This window comes from Nomascus leucogenys, chromosome 22a (genome assembly GCF_006542625.1).
Source record: "Nomascus leucogenys isolate Asia chromosome 22a, Asia_NLE_v1, whole genome shotgun sequence".
Taxonomy (NCBI): Eukaryota; Metazoa; Chordata; class Mammalia; order Primates; family Hylobatidae; genus Nomascus; species Nomascus leucogenys.
In genome coordinates this window covers 118443622-118459067 of record NC_044402.1, presented here as the reverse complement: position 1 = coordinate 118459067, position 15446 = coordinate 118443622, and the positions used below count along the sequence as shown (strand labels likewise).

The following is a 15446-nucleotide window of genomic DNA, read 5'->3' as shown; positions in this document are numbered from 1 at the left end:
ATGCCTGGGGAAAGGGTTTTCTCCCAAGCTGGAGGCTGACCGCTGGTCCTGGCAGGGCAGGAGCTGGGAGAGAGAGTCTAGAATTAGCTGGAGCTCAGAGCCAACGTTCCTGTGCTTCAGATGCCGGACCACGCAATAGGCTCTCAGCTCTCCTCGCAGCTGGTTGGCTTTAACAGACCCGTGGTATCTCAAACACTCTCCAGTGGGAAGGGCCATGGGGTGGATTATCCAGCAAGCTGGCAGAGCCTGGTGATTGTGTCTCTCACTTTGGGGTGACTTCAGGGGCGTGGGCCTCGACAGGACTGAACTATCTGCCAATTGCACCTGCTGAATGACTCTCATCTTACAGGGCCCCAAGTGCTCTGGCCAGAGCCACAGAGTTTGAAGGGGAAGGTTCTTAGGGGTTAACTCAGCCACACCCATCGTTGTCACAGATATGCAGCTGACATCAGCACTGTGGGTGGTGTTGGGGGATTTGCCCAAGGTCATAGTTAGGAGGTAACGGAGCCAGACTGGAGTTATTGGTCTCCTGTCTTTTCCTCAAGTGGCCATTTCAAAGTCCTTCGCCTGCCTGCAGGAACCATGCCCTGGGATTCCAGCGTGGGAGTTGGAATTGCTGCCCGTGGCCTGGGGAGTGGAGCAGGGAAGGGGCAGGGAGCAAAGCTGTGGGCAGCCAGTTCCTTATTTCCTGACTCATGTGCCACCGCCCGGGTCAGACTAAAGCTCATTCTTTGCTGACCCTCTGAGGCTCTGCTTGATTTCCCTGCTGATACTTTGATGGGAAATTCAGAAAAAAATGCCCGTGAGGCAAAAATGGCCAGAGGCAGGATTATTCGGCTTGGGGAGTAGAAGAATTTGAGGGATGTCTGCTATGTCCCGGGCGCTGTGCGAAACACTTTACATTCATTCATTCTTTCATGCGTTGATTCATTTATTCATAATACTTTGTGCGCTGACTGTGTGCCAGGCTTTGGGAATATAAGGATGTGTAAGGCAGCTGGTGAGGAGAGTGATGCCAGCAGACATTTCAATATTAGGCAAAAGTGCTGAGCTGAGGTAGGAATAGCATGTCGTGGGGGCTGGGAGGAGGGGGCATATGGCCCAATCTAAAAGGTTTGGAATTCTAACTTTTGAGCTTCTAGATCTGGGACCTGGGGGTTTCCATATTCCCTTCTTTCTCTCCCACCCACATGTCTTGATTTTACTTAGGGTGGGTGTGCCCCTTCTCTCCAAGCAAAGAGCCTCTTTGGGGAGACAGAAAATGCACTTCAGGGTGTGGACAAGGAGCTGACAGTGCCAGACTGGAGGAGCCCAAGTCACCCTGTGCTGCAGCTGCTCTCTGCCGCCAGCAGCCACTTGGCAGGGTTTGGGCTCCTGGAATGTTCTACATGAAGCACCCTCCCTGTCCCCACCTCTCCCGCCCTGCCCAACTCCCTGTAGCCTCTGATGCAGCTGCTCCAGGATTGGAGGGAAGGAGGAAAACAGCAGGAGAGGTGGTGCGAGTGAGGAGTGGAGGAAGACAGGGATGGGCGGCTAGGAGCAGCGGGGGCAGCAGCAGGGCTGGTTCTGAACACTGGGCCTGGAATTGGCAAGAAAGAATTAGGAGGAACTTTGTTTCCTACCTCTTCTCACCTGATCCTAGCCGGGCAGGTGGGTATCCTCATTCCCACTTTGCAGATGAGGAAACTGAGTCCCAGAAAGTCTCTAGTAAGTGCATGGGTGGTGGGTGAGGGGAGAGCTTGCAAGTAGAAGTATATTGTCCAGGGGTGGGAGAGAGAGAAAGAGCCAGGGAATAGACAGAAAAAGGAAGGATTTTCAGTATGGAAGTCTGCCTCTGAAAACTTGGGAAAACTGATGTTTAGCCCTGAAGATGGGTTTTAAACAGTTCTGGAGGTGAACTCAGGAAATCAAATAACTTCTCAAAGGTCCTTCCTGTTCTGGGTTCATGAGGAGTAGAGATTGTATGGAAGGGCTTCGTTCATCTCCACCCCATGATCTGGGACTGGAATGGCAGGTAGGGGTGGCAGTGGGAGGGCAGACCAGCTGACCAAGGAAGAGGATGCACTGGGAAGGAGAAAGGAGGTTGGGGGCCCAGTGAGGGCAGAGCCAGGTGGGGCTGGGTCTGAGCGGCCTTGGCTAGGTCGGCCACCCAATGCACAAGGGCTGTTTGCGACATTGTGGGGGGAATGGATGCTGCTGATTTTCCCTGGGCGAGCCATCCTGTTCCCCAAATTCAGACTCCCAGTGTCTTGAGAACTCCTCTGGTGTTCTGCAGTTTAGGAGCTGAAGGGGCCAATGGGACTGTTGCCTTAAGAACGTGGCCATCCTATCGAGCCATCTCAGGGTTTCTAATACACTGTCCCATGGGCCCTCCATGCAATCTTACCCTCAGACTCCCAGGCTGCAGCTCAGGTGCCTGTGTTTAGGCCAGAAGCAGTTAGTAGACCCAGCCTTGTCTAATGGCAAGTAAGCACAGGCAAGCCACAGGCTTGGCTGTGTCCTGACTACAGGACGGGGTGGTGCGGCCCACTTTATCTCAGTTTTACTGTTGCTAGAAGGGGTACCTGTACTTCTTTAAAGGGGTGGGGCATAGGACAATGTGAATTGCTTACCTAATGTGTGGGTCAGGGGCCTGGTAGGAAACTGATGGTTCATTCCAATGGAGCAACCTAGGACAGTTGATGGACTCTTAAAAGGTCTGGGCAGAGCAGTGAGGGATGGTAAAGCACCCCAAGTCCTCCCTATCAGGAGCAGGAAGCCATCCTCCCAGGCCTTAAGGAACCAGGAGGGAGCTAGAGGGCAGGGCTGCTGACTGGATTGTGGCTAGAGGGAGGTGGGTAGGGGATGTAGCCACTGGCACCTTGCCCTTCTCTCTCCCTCCCTCTCATATCCTGCCAGTCCCTCCTTACTAGCCAAAGGCCAAAGCTATCCTGAGCCAGAGACTAAGGGGGTCTGGATGACATAGTAAATAAAAGTCGGCCTCCAGGGATGCAGATCAGGGTAGAGAGTGGATCAGGAGCGATGCCAGTGAATTGGAGAAGAGCACAGACCTTCACAGTGTCATTCACATAGGTTTCAACTAGAACTTCAGGGAATGGGAAAAATGGATGTGTGCCTCTGAGGTCTTACTTTGTGTCTCTGGATGGAGCTGGAGGGTAAGGATCATGCTTCTCTGACTTTGTGGAGCACATGCAGATTGAGGGCCTGCTGTGTACCAGGTGCTGTGTGAGGGCTCGGCACACAGATCAGCTAGGCAGGCTCTGGGAGCCCACGGGCAGCCGAAGAGTGGCTTTCTCTCCCTGGCTGGGAGAGAAGGGGTGCCGAGAGCTGTGGGGACCCGGGTGAAGCCATGATGAGTGCCTGGAAGGGTCCGGGAAGGGTTTTCAGAGAGTGACGTAGGGTGGTGAGAGACGGGAGGGGAGAGTGGACTCTGATCTTGGGTGTCATTTGCATGGCTGTGGGTGACACTCCCTCTGATGTTCTCTTCTCCCAAGCTGGGTTACCAGTTGCCCATGACTAAAGACACTCACTGAAACTGTTGGCTTCCCGACTTGCAGAGGGTTGTGTGTGCAGTGGGTAAGGGCAGGTCAGGGCCAGACTGCCTGGGTTCCTTGGCTGACTCTTCCCCTTGCCAGCTGTGACCTGGGCAAGGTACTTACATCCCCCAAATCCTACTTCTCCTGTATAATTGTTTGCTCTTTTTATCACTAGGAATAGCCCTGTGGAGTTGGCTCTTCTCTGCCTGATGGGCTGAAGTGCTGGATAGAGCCAGCTCTGGGTGTTGTGTGAGCCTATGGGCCCTGTCTAGGTCACCCAGAGCCAGCTTGTGAGTCTGGAGACTCTGGTGCTAGTGTTCGCTGCCACTAATTATCCATGTGTCCTGGGCACATGGCTCCACCTCTCTGGGCTGAGGAGATAGGTTAGATCAGGGGTCAGCACACTGTGGCAGCTGGTGAGATCCTATCCACTGACTATTTTGGTAAAGAAAGTTTGATTGCAACGCAGCCATGCCCATTCACTGTCCTATTGTCTATGTAAGCTGTCACACCACAACAGCAGTGTTGTGTAGTTGCAACAGTGATGGCCGAACCCACCATCCTAAGGTATTTACTATTAAGTCTTTACAAAAATGTGTACTGGGCCTGGTCAGGGGATATCTGCATTGTCTTCTAGTTCCAGCAGAGCCTTGTGCTTGGGTGGCACAGAATCCATGCCTTTGGTATGAATTTGGCCTGGGCCTTCTGCGAGGGGGGTGGGTGGCCTGGGCTGGTTGAGGGAGACTTTCGAGAAGGCCTTGCTGGCACTGCCTACATGGATTCCAGCTTTGGGTACCGAGGTGCCTGGTTCTACATCACCCTGTGCCTGGTACCTAGAATAGACCTCCCGTGCCTGCCTCTTTGCAGACAAACTGCCCCAGCCTTGTCCACTGTCGTTGCTGTTGGGTGGAGGGGGTTCTGTGTGGGGACAAAAGACAGATGGGCAGGCTGTGGTTGGAGCTGTGTGCAGACTCCATTGCAGCCTCTGGGTCCTGCTCTGTAAAGGGTCCTGTGCTGAGGGACCATCCTCTTCCGATGTCCAGAGAGGCCTCTGGCCTGGGTGTAGGATGTCAGACCTGAGGGCCACCCTGGAAGCCACTCCATGGAGGCCGTGCCCCTATGCAGCAAGGGCTGGAAGCACCCCGCTAGCACCCTGGTGATAGCTAGGCTCCTTCCAAATTAAGGTTTTCTTTGGGCTAGGGGGAGGAAGGTTGCATTTCAGCTAGCTGGACCCCGGGCCTGTCACCCTTTAGGGACCTGGAGGAGGGACCTGGAGGACCTGACTATTTTGCTAAAGAAAGTTTGATTGCAACCCAGCCATGCCCATACGCTGTCCTATTGTCTATGTAAGCTGTCACACCACAACAGCAGAGTTGTATAGTTGCAACAGTGATGGCCTGACCCAACAGCCTAAGATATTTACTAGTAAGTCTTTACAAAAAAAGTGTACTGGCCCTGTTAGGGATCTCTGCATTGTCTTCTGGAGGAGACCTGGAGGAGGGGGCTCTTCTCCAACTCTGATCATTGCAGTCTTGGCCAGCAGGGGCTGCAGGGGCCTGGCCTCCTGAGGGATGCACAGACTCTGGTTCTTCAGTTTCTCAGGCTGATTTCAGTGGATGCCTTAGTTGTGGGCAGTATGGCTCTGTACTCAGGCCAGGTTCCTCCTGGGTAAGGCAGGGACAGGGTGGGATTTGGAGGTGGTGGGAATGATATCCCTCCCGGATCATGGCCCGAGGTAAACAAGAGCGTTCTGTTGCTTCTTCCTCTTTCAAACGGAGTTCGTTTAGGAGCTGGCCTCAGAGGCCGTAGAGGAGTTGGGCAGGTGCTGGTCTGGGAGTCGGGCCATCTGGGACCTAGTCATTTCCCTTGTGGGGCCTCAGCATCCTCATCTGTAAAATGGCCTTTTCTAGCATGTGTCCCTCACCCCCTCTTAGGCTGTTTTGAACACCAGGTAGTGCCGTGTATAATGAGGTCCTCTGTAAACTGCTGAGTGCTACAGGAATGCCAGAGGTGGGCGATGGAATGTTGAGTTCTGCCTGGGAATGGGGTTCCCTGAAGCCAGTCCCTAGAGGAATGCTGAGTGTGTCAGGCAGAGAGGGGTGGGTGTGTCTTGGCATCGAAGGGGCTGGTGAGTCTACAGTAGCCCCACAGGGCAAGACTCACCAATGCAGGCCTGTTGCTAGGTGGCCAAGGCTGTTTCTGGATTCTGGGCAGGGGGTGGAGCTTACATGAACTCTGGCACTGTCCTGGGATACAGGCAAGGCAGGGATGGACCTCTGGGCCCGCTGTAGGGCCCCAGACTCTAGTGGCACCAGCAGAACCTGGAAGGACCTGGGTGCTGAGCAAGATCATTGAAGAAAGAGAGCAGCCAAAGGGGGTGCCAGCTATGCACGGCCTCCTAGTCCTTGGAGCGAAGAGTCTCTGATGGCCATGTTCTGAGGCAGGGCCTGGGATCCATTTCAGGGCCCCCTCCTCTGAGCAAGGCCCTGGTGAAAGGTCGCTGCAGGGCAGGGTGGGTCTGGGCAGGTAGGAGCCCTTCCTGTCCTTTGGGGGCTATTCCTATGTTCCCAGGCAGGAGTCCAGGAGGCTGTGTTCCAAGGGAGGTTGGGTGGGACCTGCGCTGCACCCCTGTGGATCTGTGCTCAGCGTCTCTGTCCCCTTGCCCCTTCCAGAGCCCCGGAGCTATGTGGAATCTGTGGCACGGACAGCGGTGGCTGGGCCCCGAGCTCAGGACTCTGAGCCCAAGAGCTTTAGCGCTCCAGCCACCCAGGCCTATGGCCACGAGATACCCCTGAGGAACGGGACCCTGGGTGGCTCCTTTGTCTCCCCCAGCCCCCTCTCCACCAGCAGCCCCATCCTCAGCGCTGACAGGTAAGCCGGGAAGGGGCAGTGGGTGGGGGATGAGAATCCGGGCCTGGGACTGGGACGGGATGGGTGAGGCCTCCTGGATCTGTTGCCTATGGTGTGGACAGGCAGAAATCATACCCAGATGGCGGCACCTTGCAAACCACTTCATCAAGGTGCATTGAGGGCACATGTCCTGCGCACTGAATCCTGTGGGGATCCCAGTGACCTATAATTCCCAGGCTGCATTCAATTCCGCCCATCCAAAACCGTACTGGAAGGAGTGAAGGGTACCATGGTGAATGTGGCAAAGTCCTTCCCCAAGTTGAAAATCTACCAACAGTAATGACTTATGTAGTGGGCTCATCCTAGGTACCAGGCACTTTGCTAAGTGCTTTATGCAGTTATTTAATCCTCGCAGCAATCCTAGGAGGTGAGCACTATTATTGTTCCCACTTTTCAGAAGAGGAAACTGAGGCATAAAGGTGCAGTAGCTTATTCGAGGTCCCACAGCTAAGCAGTGGCAGAAATCGGATTTAGGTGGAAGCATGTGGTTCCAGAGCCCGAATCTCTATCCTCTGCCCCAGACCTGCGTCATGGCACCCTCCCTGCACAGGATGAGAGTCAGATGGGCCCAAAGCCCACACATGAGTGAAGGGCTTGGAGCTCAGAACAAGAGGCCATTATTTCTGGCTAGGGATGCAGGGAGGATTTCTGAGGGCTGGAGGCATTTGTGAAGGGTGTAGAGGAACTAGCAGGATGTTGAAAGACGAAGAAAGAGAGACAGGGCATTCCAGAAGGACAGCCCAGCAGGGACAGAGGACTGGGCTGTGGCCATGTTGGGAGTGTGAGGCTGAGGGCATGTGGCCTGCCATTAGGGGGTGCCTGGGTGGATGGATGGCTGGCATCCATATTTCTGAGTGCATCATACAGAGATGAAAGCCCAGAGGTGGGTGGACAGTCCCTGCTGACAGGCTCAGTGGAGGGGTGCAGCAAGGAGCTGCTTGACTGGGGTAGTGGAGGTGAAGGTGGAGGGGACAAAGAGATGGGATGACGGCATAGGAAAGGAGGGTTGCGATCAGCTCAGGCAAGGCATTGAGTGCCAGACAAAGGAGGAGGACCTAGGAGGTGTCGCCCCTAGGAGGGGAGACTCTGCCCTGACCATCCCTTCTTCGCCGTGCCCACTGTCCTCCTAGCCTGGGATGTCACAGAGCCTGCAAATTCCCCTGCCAGGCCCAGTGTGTCCAGTTTGCTGCACAGTCTACATTGGCTCAATGCTGAGCCTCCCCGCAAGTAGGGGCACCATGGGAGGACTAGGGGAGCAGATGAGCAGAGGCAACTGTCTTCTGGATTCTAAGCCAAGCATTCTCCCTCCCCAGCCTCTTAACAGGCAGCAGCCTGTGTTGCTCAGGAGGCCTGACTCTGGCCGAGGGTTGCATTTCCTATTTTAAAGGAAAGGGGATTTTCCTAAGTTGCCCCAGCCATGCATTGTTGATGTTCAGTGAGCCCTGGCATTAGGAAGTTGTTCATTGTTTTTCACTCAAATCCCTCCTGCTGAAGTGTTGGCCCTTTCCAGGAAGCTAGCCTTTCTCCCCTGGGATTAGCCTTCCAGAACTCCATTTTAGTGTCTCCTTCTCTTGCCCTGCTCAGCCTAGCTCTGTCTCCCACTCCTCAGAATCCAGTTTATTCTGGATTATACCAGGAGGTGGCCTTCTGCTTTGGCCCCTACTGGGATGCAAGGTAGACTTTGCCCTAGCCTGGCCCCTGACCTTCTCCTTGCCCTTGGCTCTTGCCTGGCCCAAGAGTGCACCCCCGACCAAAACCTCATATCACCCCGGGAACCTGAGCTTATCCAACCTGGCCCAGGGAGGGCCAGCCCACCACAAGATCCTTCCAGCCTGTAGCTCCAGGTTTTGGCCCACTGGCTAAGTAAGGACCCTTCCCCATGGGGGGTTCCTGGTGCACAGCCTGCCTGCTCCCTCCCTACAGCTACTAGTTTATGCAAGGTCCCTGTCAACCTTTGTTTCTCTCAAAGATGGATAGAAATTTGGGTCTAGAAGGAGTTAGGGTCACCTAATCCAGTCCTGCCATGTTCCACATGGAAAAACTTTAACAAGCAAAGAAACTCACTGGCCATCACATTGTACTGCTGTGCTGTCATATGTCACTCCATGCAGACCTAGACTTAACTTTACAAGGGAACTTTGATTGTGGCAATTACCCCGCTATAGTCTCCTCTGAACTGAATTGTTTCAGTGTCAGAATTGGTAGTGACCTCTGAGCTCATCTCATCTAACCTCCCAATGCAGAAAATTCCCTCTACAACATTCAGGCCAATAGGTCTGTCAGCCTCTGCTTAAATGCTCCTAATGACAGGAGCCTCATTACCATGCAAGACAGCTTTCTCCATTGGTGGCCACATCCCCAGTGGCTGGAGAGCAGACCTTACAATGACCTCAAATCCCCTGATGTGAAACCTTCCTCTATGATTCCTTGTCTTTGCGTTTTTGGAGCCATCTGGGAGTGAAAGCCCAATTCTAGCACTCTCAGTCAATGTTTAAGGATGATGATATCACACTTGAGGAAACTGAGTCAAGGCAGGGCTACTCCCAGTAGGAACAGGAGCCAGGAAACTCCATTGGGAATTTCTGTGATGCTGGAGGCTATAACATGACAGCCACCTCCAGTTTCGATAGGAGAGGGCTCTTCACTTTGACGTGGCTCAGGAGTGAGCATGGTGCAGTTGGGAAGACGTGGGCTTTGGAATCAGACACAGCTAAGTTGAAACCCTGGTCTTTTATAAGCAGTGTTGTCCTAAGCCTACTGCTTAACCTCCCTGAGCCTCAGTTTCTTCTTCTGATGGTTCTGTAAGGTAACGTATAAAACCCTGATGTCCCGCCGCACTGCCAGTGGGCCCATTCTTACTGTTGTTCATGGTTGGAGGGAGGGCACACAGCCCGCTGTAAATCCACCCTTCATTCAGTTCTGTCTGCTGACATCGCAACCCACCATCTCTCTGCAGCACTTCAGTGGGGAGTTTCCCATCGGGAGAGAGCAGTGACCAGGGTCCCCGGACGCCTACCCAGCCTCTGTTGGAGTCTGGCTTCCGCTCAGGCAGCCTGGGACAGCCCAGTCCATCTGCCCAGAGAAACTACCAGAGCTCTTCTCCTCTCCCGACTGTCGGCAGTAGCTACAGCAGCCCCGACTACTCACTTCAGCAATTCAGCTCCTCTCCGGAAAGCCAGGCCCGAGCTCAGTTCAGTGTGGCTGGCATCCACACGGTGCCTGGGAGCCCTCAGGCGCGCCACAGAACAGTGGGCACCAACACTCCCCCTAGTCCTGGCTTCGGCCGGCGGGCCATCAACCCCAGCATGGCTGCCCCGGGCAGTCCCAGTATGAGCCATCGCCAGATGATGGGTCCACCAGGCACTGGCTTCCATGGTAGCACCGTCTCCAGCCCCCAGAGCAGTGCAGCGACCACCCCAGGGAGCCCCAGCCTTGGTCGGCACCCAGCAGGGGCCTACCAGGTTTCCGGCCTTCACAACAATGTGGCCACCACCCCGGGGAGTCCCAGCTTGGGCCGGCATCCTGGGGCTCACCAAGGCAACCTGGCCTCCGGTCTCCATAGCAACGCAATAGCCAGCCCTGGAAGTCCCAGCCTAGGTCGTCACCTGGGAGGGTCTGGATCTGTGGTTCCCGGCAGCCCCTGCTTGGACCGGCATGTGGCCTATGGTGGCTATTCCACCCCCGAGGATCGAAGACCCACACTGTCCCGGCAGAGCAGTGCCTCTGGCTACCAGGCTCCTTCCACGCCCTCCTTCCCCGTCTGCCCTGCCTACTACCCTGGCCTGAGCAGCCCTGCCACCTCCCCGTCGCCAGACTCAGCAGCCTTCCGGCAAGGGAGCCCAACTCCGGCCTTGCCAGAGAAGCGAAGGATGTCGGTGGGAGACCGGGCAGGCAGCCTCCCCAACTATGCCACCATCAACGGGAAGGTGTCTTCGCCTGTCGCCAGTGGCATGTCCAGTCCCAGCGGGGGCAGCACCGTCTCCTTCTCCCACACTCTGCCCGACTTCTCCAAGTACTCCATGCCAGGTGGGCCTCTCCCCTTTCCATTTTCACCTCTCCTGCTGATGAAGTAAGTACAAGAGTGAAATATCTATCCCAGTGTCTGTTCTGACATTCCCTTGGCAGACGACCCTGGGTGAATCACTGACTTCTGGGACTTTAGTTTCTTTATCGGTATAAGGAGAGTTGGAGGTGTCCTTACGATAAGTGTGCTGTGGTTGTGGATGCTGAGATGAGGATGTGGATACAGATGAGGATGATAAAAATCATAATGAATAGTATTACTGTTATGATTATCATCATCCTCATAGCCATTACCACTTGTTGAGCACGTGCTGTGTGCCAGGCTCTGAGCTAAGAACTGTCTCATTTAAGCTTCTTGGCCACTTGGTCAAGTGGGTATTAATATTATTAACCCCAGTTTACAAACTGAGGCTTAGAGGCTCGGTCACTTGTCTAGTATCATACAGTCAAGAAATGGCAGAGCCAGGCTTCCAATCCAGGCCATGCCACCCCAAAACTAATGGTCTTCAAGCATCATTGGAGTTGTCTTTATCATGTGTCCATATCTTGGGGGTCATATTTAGCATGACCTTGAAAACCTGCCTTCCAAACCTGGATCTCCATACCTTTGCCAGCCCCACAGTGCCACATCACTCCTCATAGACCCAACTGCATTGAAGCCCATGCAGGTTTGTGCAGTGAATTCTTCACCTATCGCCAGAACTTGCCACCTTTGCCTCTATTTAGAAAGCTCATTGTCTAAACACAAAGGCCAACCTTGAACTTGACTGTGTGCACCGTGGCCCTGGATGTTTGAGGCAGATTTGGAATGTTTTAGGCAGCCTCAGATGGACCCCAGCTGCCTAGATTCTCCCGGCATCACTCTCAGGTCCTGCCCTGAGCCTGCCAAGCCAGGATACCTAGAATGACCCTGCACTCCCTGTTTCCTGCCGCCCACCGGGGACATCTGGTTCCCAGCCCCTCTCCTTGAAGGATGCTAAACTTCTAGTAGCTGGGACACTTCCTGTTTCCCACCATCTTCCCTGCTTAAAATAGCCTTTGGAGTCAACACAGGAAGGCACATGGGACTGCAGCCGCCTCTGACAGCTCGTTAAACAGGTCACAGCAGCAGTGGGGCCTGGGGCTTCAGACAGAGAAAGGCAGCCTGCAGCAGTTGCACGGCCCAGCTGCCTAACCCAGCACACAGCTGCCAGGAAAAGGAGCTGACCTCTCCCCTCACGCTTGCCTGGAGACAGATCCCAGAAGCATAAGGGAGTGTAAATCATAGGTTGAAATTGACTAAGCACTGGAGACACAACTTGTGTCTCCTGATCTGCTCTCTCTTTCATGCCAACTTCTGTCTCTGAAAACAGGAGAGGAAAAATGTGGAATCCTCATATTTTTCTATTCTCCCTCCCTTTTTGTGTTTTCTTTGGTGCCAAAAGCTGAAGGAAGAGGGTGAGAGTGAGGGCCGCACATCCTGATGCTTAGACAGGAAGATACAATTTAGCTGGTCCTAAACTGGCTGCTGCTAGGGCCTCTTACCAAGGTCACTATGTGTGACTTGGGCAAGTCACTTCTCATCTCTGAATTTCTCCTTATATGTAAAATTAGGCAGTTGGACTGTGTCCTGTCTGAGCTCCCTCCAGAATCTAATATTCTATGACAAATTCCCAAGGTCTGCAGAGTCTGGGCATGGGTGTGTGTGGGGGTGTTGTCTGCCTGAGAAGCAGGGTGCCTGACATGCAGTAGATGGCCTCTAGATTCTAGGCCAGCCATCCCCTGTTTGATCCAAAGAGAAGTGATTTTTTTGTTCTATGTGATGCAGAACATAGGCTTTCCCTGTGGAAAGTGAGGAGAGGCCTGGGGAAAAGGGGGCAGAAATGGATCTTTCTGCCCTCATCTTCATGGTGGGTATGCTGAAGTTGAGAAACTGAGCCTGTGGAGAAAGGTTCTAGAAGCAAGTGTTTTAGCCCGTGGGAGAAAAGCTGTAGGATGGCTTTAGTCACAGTCTTCTAGGGAAGGGGGGACATGGGGTGGAGGAAGGCTTTCGGTGGGCTCTGCGGGAATGCAGTGCCAGGCCCTCCACCAGGAGGTGGCTCAGCCACCCAGATGGCGGGCAGGGGCTAGGGGATGGATGAGGAGGCCGAAGGTCCCTTCCACTGTGTTCGCATGGTGTTCGAGGACATCAGCTTTTGATGTCAGTTTCCTGGGGCTGCCATACCAAAGGACCATGTGCTTGGTGGCTTATAAATGACAGAAGTGTGTTCTCTCACAGTTCTGTAGGCTGGAAGTCCAAAATCAAGGTGTTGGCAAGGTTGGCTCCTTCCTGATGTTCTGGGGGAGAATCTGTCCCAGGCCTCTCTCCCAGTTTCTTGTGGCTGCCAGCATCCTTGGTGTCCCTTGGCATGTAGATGCATCACCCCAGTCTCTGCCTGCACCTTCCATGGTGCTCTCCCCTGTGTGTATCTCTGTCTCCTCTCCTTGTAAGGACACCAGGCATACACGCATATTGGATGAAGTCTCACCCTAATCCTGTGTGACCTCATCTTAATTTGTCTACATCTGCAAAGACCCTATTTCCAAATAAGGTCAAATTCACAAGCACTGGGGGTCAGGACTTTGATGTATGTTTTGGGCGAACACAATTTAACCGATAACACTTTTTTCCCTTCTCCTGCTTTAGACAACAGCCCGGAGACGCGGGCTAAAGTGAAGTTTGTCCAGGACACTTCTAAGTATTGGTACAAGCCTGAGATCTCCAGGGAGCAGGGTGAGTGCTGGGCTCTGTGGTCCATCGGAGGTCACAGCTGGCTGAGGCCTGCTGTGTCTTCCCTGGGCAAGGAACAGAGGCAAATTCAGTCCTCTTTGTAGTAGGGGGTCATCACAGAGGGGGCTGGGGTTGAAGTTGGACAGTAGGAAGCACTTCCCGCAGTGAAGTGTGGGAACACAGAAGCAGTGGTTGTAGACACCTCTTGGAAGGGTTCTTAAAAACAGCAAAGGCTTGGTTTTCCTGGGCAAAGTAAAAGGTCTGCCAAGATAGTATGAAACCTTAGCTGTCTGTCTGCCTGATGTGGGAGGTTTTTGCATTTTACAGGGAGAGACAGCAAAGTTGGGAATATGGGAATGATTCTCAGGGGAAGCCTGTCATTTGTGAGACAGGGGTCAGCAACGGCAGCCCATGGGTCAAATCTGGATGCTGCCTGCTTTTGTAAATGAAGTTTATTGGGGCACACCCACACCTGCTGGCTTGCATCCTCTCTGTGCTGCTGTCCTGCTGCAGTGGCAGAGTTGAGTAGTTGTAGCAGAGGCTGCATGGCCTGTGAAGCCTGAAATATTTACTCTCTGGCCATTTACAGAGTAAGTTTGCCAGCCAGGTGTGACGGCACACACCTGTAATCCCAGCACTTCAGGAGGCCAAGGCAGGGGGATCACTTGGGGCCAGGAGTTCAAGACCAGCCAGGGCAACATAGTGCGATCCTGAATCTACCAAAAACTAAAAGAAAATGAGCCAGGCAAAATGGCACACGCTGAATAGTGGCCTGTGGTCCCAGCTACTGGAGAGGCTGAGGTGGGAAGATCACTTGAGCCCAGGAGGTCGAGGCTGCAGTGAGCCATGATTGTGCCACTGCATGCCAGCCTGAGTGACAGAGTGAGGCCCGGTCTCACAAAAACAAACAAAAAAACCCAACAGAATAAGTTTGCCAACCTGAGTACAGGAAGACCCTTAGGAGTAGTTAAATTTTAACTTTAAAGAACGTTATCTCACCTAAGAAAGAACGAAGATCGGTAGGCTCAATGAGACTTAAGTAAAACTAGCGCCACCAAGGTCTTGCTTCCTCCTCTCTCCTTGTCCCTTCCCCATGCAGCCATCGCGCTCCTCAAGGACCAGGAGCCGGGGGCCTTCATCATCCGAGACAGTCACTCCTTCCGAGGTGCCTATGGGCTGGCCATGAAGGTGTCTTCACCACCTCCAACCATCGTGCAGCAGAATAAAAAAGGTAACCTCATCTCCCAGAACGGGGCTCAAGACCAGGTGATCTTTACAGTCACTAAACCTGGAGGTGCTGGAGGGACCCAGCGTGCTGCTCAGGACCCTAACTCCCATCGGGCTCTTCAGAAGAGGGTGTCTTGAGCTTGGTGATGGATGGGGTCAGAGATAGGGAAAGCAGGACGATTGGGTGCCTGCCGTGTGTTTCCTGAGGAGTGGGAGAGCAGCAGTGGGCTCTGCAGTCCATGGGGCTCCAGCCACGTTCTCTCTTCAGCCATTTCGCCCATCTTGGCCCCGCACACTGCAGAAGTTTTGAAGCAGTCTTGGGAGGTGGTGGGAGGAAGCCATGGGAAGGGACTGAGCCTCATTTCTTTCTCTTTGTCCCAGGAGACATGACCCATGAGCTGGTCAGGCATTTTCTGATAGAGACCGGCCCCAGAGGAGTCAAACTCAAGGGCTGCCCCAATGAGCCAAACTTCGGTGAGCTGTCCCCCTGCCCCCATCTCTACAGTCTGGCCTGAGTCTTGGCCCTGTCCTGAGTTCCTCCAAGGATCTGACCCTAAGTTCTTTCTGACAAGCTCTGCCAGTCACCCTTGTCATAAATTCAGCAGAGAAAATGAATGGAGGCTTCTCTCCCTCTGCAGTGCAGCTCCTAACTCTGCCAAACTGCATGCTGCATTTGTCCTACCCAGCTGGGACTTGTTATCGTTATAACTGGAGTAACAATGGTAAAATCAGCTGCTTTAATTGACCATCTACCATGTGAATGTCACTGTCTCAGCACCTTCTATCACATCTGGCCTCACAACCATCCTGTTTGGTAGGGGTCATCCTCCCTAATAGGGAGGAATTGACACATGAAAAAATGAGAGTCATCAAAGTTACATTTACCTGAGAACCAACAGGTGAGGAGTGACTGAGCTGGGATTGGATCCCACAATTCTCTGATCCTTCTGCCCTATTCTCAGAGGAGCCCCAGTAACTGGAGCATGTTAGGAGCAATGTTA

At 53.6% G+C, this 15446-nt stretch overlaps 1 protein-coding gene across 4 annotated transcripts in view; it reads left to right on the top strand.

Annotated features, from left to right (window-relative positions):
- Window positions 1-15446, top strand: part of TNS1 (tensin 1) — a 179031-nt gene that overhangs the window by 150964 nt on the left and 12621 nt on the right. For all 4 annotated transcript variants that reach the window (XM_030802711.1, XM_030802710.1, XM_030802709.1 and 1 more), the window contains 5 exons: window positions 6209-6407; window positions 9403-10472; window positions 13135-13221; window positions 14318-14449; window positions 14827-14919. In XM_030802711.1, coding sequence (XP_030658571.1) covers window positions 6209-6407; window positions 9403-10472; window positions 13135-13221; window positions 14318-14449; window positions 14827-14919 — 1581 coding nt within the window. The remainder of the gene's footprint in view (window positions 1-6208; window positions 6408-9402; window positions 10473-13134; window positions 13222-14317; window positions 14450-14826; window positions 14920-15446) is intronic.